This window comes from Strix uralensis, chromosome 16, assembly GCF_047716275.1.
Source record: "Strix uralensis isolate ZFMK-TIS-50842 chromosome 16, bStrUra1, whole genome shotgun sequence".
NCBI classification, from domain to species: Eukaryota; Metazoa; Chordata; class Aves; order Strigiformes; family Strigidae; genus Strix; species Strix uralensis.
In genome coordinates this window covers 20,397,501-20,405,107 of record NC_133987.1, presented here as the reverse complement: position 1 = coordinate 20,405,107, position 7,607 = coordinate 20,397,501, and the positions used below count along the sequence as shown (strand labels likewise).

At 72.7% G+C, this 7,607-nt stretch overlaps 1 protein-coding gene across 1 annotated transcript in view; it reads left to right on the top strand.

Moving 5' to 3' along the window:
- Window positions 1-1,378: 1,378 nt before the first annotated feature.
- The window catches only part of LOC141950907 (uncharacterized), a 6,481-nt gene continuing 252 nt past the window's right edge, over window positions 1,379-7,607 (top strand). Inside the window, exons 1-10 of the mRNA XM_074886401.1 lie at window positions 1,379-1,460; window positions 2,510-2,617; window positions 2,763-4,499; window positions 4,653-4,765; window positions 4,849-4,907; window positions 5,066-5,223; window positions 5,376-5,538; window positions 5,628-5,819; window positions 6,655-6,879; window positions 7,402-7,555. Coding sequence (XP_074742502.1) covers window positions 1,382-1,460; window positions 2,510-2,617; window positions 2,763-4,499; window positions 4,653-4,765; window positions 4,849-4,907; window positions 5,066-5,223; window positions 5,376-5,538; window positions 5,628-5,819; window positions 6,655-6,879; window positions 7,402-7,555 — 2,988 coding nt within the window. The 5' untranslated portion in view covers window positions 1,379-1,381. The remainder of the gene's footprint in view (window positions 1,461-2,509; window positions 2,618-2,762; window positions 4,500-4,652; window positions 4,766-4,848; window positions 4,908-5,065; window positions 5,224-5,375; window positions 5,539-5,627; window positions 5,820-6,654; window positions 6,880-7,401; window positions 7,556-7,607) is intronic.

The window sequence follows — 7,607 nt, the reverse complement described above, 5'->3', positions numbered from 1 at the left end:
CCCTGGGGCCGTGTTTGGTGGCCGAGGAGCTGCCCGGCTCCAGCCCCGCTGCGCCTGCACCGTTATCCCGGGGGGTAAAACCACCGTCTGCGGGGGCGGGCGCGGGTCTGGCGGCCTCCCAGTGCCTCTCGCTGGGAGCGTTTTGCCATTCCTGCTCCCTGGGGCTGTGAAGGCGCCAACACAGGGTGCAGGAGGCTCCGTGCCCACTGCTCCCCTCTGCTCTGCCCCACAAATCACCCTCCTCCCACCCTCGCTTGTTGTTTTGTCAGTGCTGGTAAAAAAAACAGGTTGTGTTTGAAATGCTTCTGCTTCCCCCCTGCGAAATGGAGGGAAAAATGACTTTCCTGCTGCCGAAAATCAAAATGCCACTGGTGTTTCTGTAAGCCCGGCTCATCCCAGTGCGGGAGGCTTGCTTTAAACCTCTCCCGAGACAGAAACAAGTTATTTCTGGAAACTATACAGTTTTTCCTCTGAGCCAAGAAACACTTTCGTATGTCGGAGGCGCTGCTGGGCCACGAGCCAAGAAAGCTTCACTTGAAAACGGATCCTCGGGCGGTTGGCGGGGGGGGTGGAGGATGCAGGACAGAGCCGGGAGCGTGGGGGGGGAGTTGCTGGGGGCTCCTCTGAGCCCCCTTTCGCTTTGAAAATCGCCCTGCGCCGAATCCTGGCCCAGCCAGGCCGTGGTTCCCCTCCCGCGGGGTGTGAGGCTCCTGGGAGCCTCCCGAGCTGCTCCGTCTCCCCAAGCGTGCTCCAAGACCTTGGCTGGGCCGGGCGGTCGAACGGGCGCTTCGGCCTCGGGGCTGGCGTCGAGGGGACAGTGGCTGCGGGACCGGGCGCGGGGGTTTTGCTGGGCGGGAGCCACACGACCGAGGAGCCACCACTGGATGCAGCCAGAGGTGCCCGGGAGGAGCCTTGGCCCTGAGCCGGGCCCGGGGCAGCCAGGCAGGGCTGGAGGTGGGCCCCGGGCAGGGCTGGAGGTGACCCCCGGGCAGCCCGGGGAGGGGCAGCGCCCCGGCAGCTCCCGACAACGCGGTTTTTCTGCAACCGGCCGGTTCCCGGCAGCAGCGGGAGCCCGCAGCGGGTCCCGGAGGTGCAGCCCACGGGGGGAGCCAGGGTCCTGCCCCCGCAGCCCCCGGGACCGCACCGGAGCTCAGCGGGGGTGCAGGGGCCGGGCCCCCCCACCACCCCACCCCCGGGGGTCCTGCACACGCTCCCGGAGGCAGAGGCGGGGCCGCCCCGGGATGGAGCGACGGGGCCGGTGCCGGTGGGGCGGGCCCGGGCCCGGGGGGCTGCGGCTCCCCGGCGCCTCCGCCCCGCCGCAGCGGGGACGGGCGGGGGCTTCCTGCCGCTGCCTCGGCAGAGCCGGCAGCGCCGCGGCGAGATGGAGCCGCTCTGGCTCCCGAGGCTCCGGTTCCCGCGACTCCGGTTCTCGGGGCTCCCGCGGCTCCTGGCCGCCGCAGGTGAGCGCCGGGCCGAGATGGGGGGGGGCACGGCCGGGCAGGGTCCCCGCGGCCCCGGTCCCTCGGCGGGGGAGATGCCGTGCCCGGTGTGGGCAGGGCAGGGCCGGTGCAGCCTGGCGGGCTCGGGGCTCTGCGGCGGCGGCAGCGGGGCCGGTACCGGCACCGGGCTCGGGCGGGTCTGGGCTCCCCGGTTGCGCCGGGGCAGGGGCTGCTCGGGTCCCACCGGGGGGCGGTGGGGGTGGGCTCGGCCGCGGGGTCCCGGGGGCGCGTGGCGGGTGGGACACGCAGGGCCCGGCCGTGAGCCGCGACACCAGCCCCGGCTGCTCCCCGGCGGCGAAGGCGGCGGGTGTGGTGCCCACGGGCGGGGCGGTGGGCGCTGGCCGAGAGCAGGGCCCGAGGGGCCCATGGGGACCCCAGCACCGGCCCCACCAAGGGGGGTGACCCCCGCCCCGACGCCTGGTCACTCACCTGCTCCCTCCGGGGAGCAGCTGTCGAGGAGACACAGAGTCCTACCAGGGCGCTGGCCTGGCTCTGGTCTGGCTCTGGCCTGGCTCTGGCCTGGCTCTGGCCTGGCTCTGGTCCGGCTCTGGTCCGGCTCTGGTCCGGCTCTGGTCTGGCTCTGGTCTGGCTGTGGTCCGGCTCTGGCCTGGCACTGGTCTGGCTGTGGTCTGGCTCTGGCCTGGCTCTGGTCTGGCTCTGGTCTGGCTCTGGTCTGGCTCTGGCCTGGCTCTGGTCTGGCTCTGGTCTGGCTCTGGCCTGGCACTGATCCGGCTCTGGTCTGGCACTGGCCTGGCTCTGCCCGGGGGTCCAGCGTGGGCACATGCCAGCTCTGCCGGCCGGTGGTTTGGGGCAAAACGGGCGTTTCCAGCACGTGCTGTAGCGTGGCCGGGTGGGGCAGGATTCGGCTCCGCTCGCCCAGACGAAGGCCGGTGGTTTCCCGCTGGGTTCAGGTCGTTCCTGAGCGTCTCCTTTGGGTGCCCGCGGGTAACAGAGGGGGGTGCGAGGGGGGGCACGGCGGGGGTGCGCACAGCTCTCCCCTCTCTCCGCAGTGCTCGTGGGGTGCTGCGCCCGGCTCTGCCGTGGGACGGGCTCCACGCTGGCCACTGCCATCCCCTGCGCCCGCCTGGGCACCGCGACGGGCCAGCGCGGCCAGACAGGTACCACCGGGGCTGGGACCCTCCCACTCGCGGCCCCTCGTCCCGGCACCGTGCCGAGGCCCGGGGTGCCGAGCTGGCGGCTGCGGGGTGCCGGCCGTGGGTCAGCCCCGCTCAGCGTCCCCCCCACTTCTGCTTCTGCCTGTAGATCCGGAGCGAGGGGCTGGCACGGGGTGGGCGCCGACGCCGGAGGCCGTGGGGCAGCTGCGGACAGAGACCGAGCCGCTGCCCTCCCCTTGGACCCCCGCCGGGACTGCCGAGCCCCCCAACCCCCAGGGGAGCCCCGGAGGCCCCCGGGCAGGCGGGGAGGGGACAGGACCCGCGGTGGTGCGGGATGGAGCAGCCAGCGACCGCCCGGGGCTGCTGCAGGCAGCTGCAGGCAGCGCTGGGCAGGCAGCTGCAGGCAGCGAGCGACCGTCTCCTGCCCCAGTCCCCGGGGAGCCGGACACGGCTCCCGCTGCCGGATCTGTCCCCGGGACTGACCCTGTCGGAAACGCGACGGCGGAAGGTGCCACGACCCCGCCGGGGACCCCATCGCATTCGTCAGCCTACCCCCGGGGGCAGTGGGGGTCCCCCAGCACCCTGCCGGGACGGACCCCCACGGGGACAGGGCTTGCGCAGAGACAGGGGGGCTCACGCGGCCCCTCGTCCCCAGACCCGTGGGCTGGGGAGGACCCGGGTGCCACCGTTCCACTGGGTGACACCGGCCCAGGGACTCGCCCGAGCATCGCGCCGGCCACAGAGAGCCCTGCGCCGGGGGCGATGGGGACGTCGCCCTTTGGGGGGGGGCTGCAGCGGCTGTCGAGCCCCGCGGGGACACGGCAGGGGACGGACGGTGCCTGGCAGGGTCCCCGCTCTGCCCCTCACCCCTCTCTGCCACCCCTGGGGACTGGTGGCCGTGGGGGCCTCCTGGCCAGCACAGCCCAGCCAGCCGCAGGGACGGGCTTGGGTCTGCCTGTCCCCACCGCCACGGCCAGCACCCCAGGGGTGACATCCCCCAGCTTGGGGGGAGCCGTGGGCCCGACCACGGGGGTGTTTGGACCACCTGACACAGAGGGTCCCCCTGAGCATGGCCACGTCCCCCCGGACCAGACCTGGCACCCACCAGCCTTGCCAGGGCAGCCCCGTGCCTCGGTGGCCCCGGGCAGCCCCACTGCGGCACAGAGCGGGGTGCCAGACGCCAGCCCGGGGTCCCCCCGCGTCCCCCCGTCCCCACAGCCTGCCCCAACCAGCGGCTCTGTGGCACCAATGTCACCCACCCCCCAGCCCTCCCCGGGGACCAGCCGGCGTGTCCCGGGGCTCAGCCCCACTGCGGGCACCCCCTCGGCAGGGCCGTCCCCGGGCCACCAGCTGCCCCACGCCGGCTTAGGGGGGGACCCTGCTGAGAGCCCCCAAATCCTGGGGGGGACCCCGGTGGGGGTGGGCGATGCTGGGCTCTGGGCAGTCCCCCTGGTCCCCCCGTCAGCTCCTGGGCCCCCCCAGCAGCTGGGTCCATCCCAGCCTGCGTCTTCCCTGGGGCTGACCACTGCTACGGGTGTCACCGCCGCCGCTGTCACCGCCAGCCCAGCGCTGCTCAGGGATGTGGGGACAGTCACACCGGAGCCGGGTGCTGTGGTGTTGCAGGGGGCTGCATCAGGGCTGACGTGGGGGCCCCCAACGCTGTCCACCATGGTGCCAGGGCCCCCCCAGCAGCCCCCTGGGACCCTGGGCCATCGGGGGGGCCCCGGGTCCCCCCCAGGTGCCGGGAACACAGACCTGGTCCAGCCGTCGAGCAGCCCCGGAGGGTGGCCGGATGCTGACACCCCCCAAGCGACGCCGGCCCCGGCCGCGGCAGGCAGAGCCCCCCGGGTGTTCATCGTGGAGGATCAGCCGCCCCTCCTGAGAGGTGGGTCTGGGGGCGTTGGGACCCTCCGCCGGGGCGCAGCAGGATGAGGAGAGGCCCCAGGAGCCATCAGCACGGGGGGGGGTCAGTGCTGGTGGCCCCCGGGGCAGCCAGCACGGGTCCCTGTGGTGCTGATGCCCGTCTCTGCTCCCGCAGCCCCCTTCCTACGCATCCCCTGCGAGCTGGTGCTGGACATGGGCTTCGTCCCCGCGCTGCAGGACCCGGGGTCCCGCGAGCACCGGCGGCTGCTCCACAGCTTCAACCGGACGGTGAGCGCGGGCCGGGGCTGGCGGCGGCGGGGGGGGCCGGCCGGGGGCCATCCTGCTTGGCGCTCAGCTTCCTCCCTGCACAGGTCGCGCCCCTCTTCACGTCGGTGCCCGGGTTCCTGCGGCTGGAGGTGACGGGGATCAGGTGGGGGCTGGCGCAGCCCCGCAGCGTCGTGCGATGCTCCCCGGCGGGGGGGGCGCGGGGGGTGTCACACGCTGCGGGGCCGCGGCGCTGCCGGGGTCCAGCGCTGGGCCTGGGGGTCCGAGGCAGCCCTGGACTGGTGGCGGGGGGTGTCCCCGCAGGGAGGGCAGCGTGGTGCTGGAGTACGACGCGCTGTTCGCGGCGGAGCGGGTGCAGGCGCCGGGGCTGGGCGAGCTCCTCGAGGCCGCGCTGGGCTCCGGCGGTGCCCGGCCGGGGCTGGCGGTGGGCACGGCCCCCGTCCTGCGACACGCGGCTCGGGGTGAGTGCGGGGGGCGTGCGGGGGCTGCGCCGGCACCGGACCTGCGGGCTCGGGGGCCCGGCCGGGGCTGGTCGCAGGGGGGGCACGTGCCTGGCCCCGGCTCTCCGCTGGGCGGGGAGGGGGTGGCACAGCCGGACCCCCCGTCTCTGCAGAGCGGCCGCTGGACCCCTGCGCTTTGCTCTTCGCCTGCCGCGCCGGCTTCGCCTGCGTGGCGGGGGCGGACGGGAACGCCACCTGCACCTCCCTCTGCCACCGCGACTACTGCAAGAACCACGGCATCTGCACCCACCCCCGGGACCGCGGGCCCCTCTGCCAGTGAGTGCCCCCGGCACCAGCCCTGGGCAGGTGGGTGCTGTCTCCCCCGCCCAGCCCCGCCGGCGGCTCATGGCCCCCCCTTGGCGCAGGTGCCCCGTTGGCAGCGATTTCTGGTTCATGGGGCTGCGCTGTGACTACCGGGTGACGCAGCAGAGCCTGCTGGGGATGGCCGCGGGGGTCCTGCTCAGCATCGTCCTCCTGGGCGCCGTCGTCGCCGCCGTCGTCATCCGCCGCTTCAAGGCGCTTCTGCTGGAGGCCAGGGCCGACCAGACCCGCAGCAGGTGGGGTGCGCGGGGCCGGTGGGGCACGCGGGGAGCGAGGGGTGCTCCTGCTGCGGGGCTGATGCCCCTGCCCTCCCCGGGGGTGCTGGGGGCGCGATGGGCAGCAGCTCCGGCCCCGGGCGTGCGTGCCCAGGGGCAGCGCAGCCCATCCGGGGTCAGGTTGAGCCGTGCCTCGGCCGGGTTGGGCTTAGGCTGAGCTCTGCCAAGACAAACATGCTGCGGCGGCTGATAGCGACGGGCGGGAGGTGCTGGGGTGGGAGCACGTGTGGGGCCCGGGGGCGGCTGGTCCCAGCACCTCGCAGAGCCACGGCTGGGTGGGGGGGTCTGCGTGTGCCTGGTTCCCCGGGGGATGCTCGCGGCCCCGTGCAGGCAGGAGAGGGGTGTTGGGGGCTGCGCTCTCGTGGCGGTGGGGAGACACGTGAGATGTGCTGATGAGCCCCCAAATACGTGGTCCCAGGGACCCCCAGTGCCTCCCGTGCGGACACACAGGGCCCATCCGCCCTGTCCTGCCCTGGGCTCAGCCCAGGGGGGGCTGTGGGGGGAGCAGGGCTGCGGCACAGCCCCGCCAAAGCAGCTCGTTTGGGAACCCTCCCGGACAGGGTTTCGTAATGTGCCACGGGGGATTGTTCCCGAGGAAACCACCGCAACATCTGCAGGGCCGCCGCCAGATGTTGTTCGGTGTCAGGGGTTCTGCCTCCACCCAGGGCGCGGGGCTGGGCCCTGCCCTGGTGCCGTGGAATTTGGGTGGAAACCTGCGATCTGTGCTGGCAGCGCAGTCGCTGGGGTCGCGTGTGGCCGTGGCCGTGGCCCGCAGCCGCCCTGCCTTGCCCCGCAGCTACCGGCGGTTCTGCCGGCTGGACGATGTCTCGGCCCAGTACTGGTCGCGCTCCTGGTTGCCCTCGGCCAGCTCGCTGGACAACCCGGCCTTCAGCAACTCCGAGGAGCTGCTGCACCTGCAGATCCTGGACAACGGCTGCTGCAGCTGCCGGGAGGACTCGGGCGTCACTGGCAGCGCCAAGCAGCGCCCGGCCCTGCCCGCCCGCCCGGCGCGACGGCCCAGGTAGAGGAGCGAGGTCTCGCCTTTAATTTGCTGAGCAGGGTGAAGCGGAGGAGGTTTGGGGGTACCACAGCCTGCCCTGGCACCTTGGCTCTGCACCCAGTGCTGCCCCCCTGCCCTCATCAGCAGCGCCGGGGAGCTTTAATGCTGCAGCCACCTTTGGTGTCCAAGGAGAAATAAATGGTTTATTTCTTCTTTTCTCCTCACGTGAGGAGCTTTGTGTGATGGGGACTGGTTTAACAGGAGGAGGGTTCACATCTGCAGGAAGCAGGGGGGGTGTGTGTGTGAGGGAGCTACAATCAGCTTCCAGGGGTGTAAATGGAAAAAGGGCCGGGGCAGTTTCCAGTTTCTCGAGCAAAGGGCATTTCCCCCCCTGCTGTGGGCCGGGATGTGACTCCCACGGCTGCCGTGGGGATCCGGGTGTGTGTTTGCTGCCAGACACGGTCCCTGCAGTGAGCCCAGCGCCCGCCTGACTCGTACCCCCTCCTCCCTCTCCTTTTAATTCCCGATGAACTTTCTTCGCAGTTCCCGTTCCGACTGGGACACGAGCTCCAGCAGCGTGAACGACCCCATGGTGGACTCAGGGAAAGCCAGTGACATCTCTGTGTCGAGCTGGCCCATGGAGCCCACGCCCTGGACACCCTTCCCGCTCCCCCAGCAGCTTTCCAGGCAGCGGCCGGTGAGCAGCAGTGCGGGATGGGGACGGGGATGGGGACGGGGATGGGGACGGG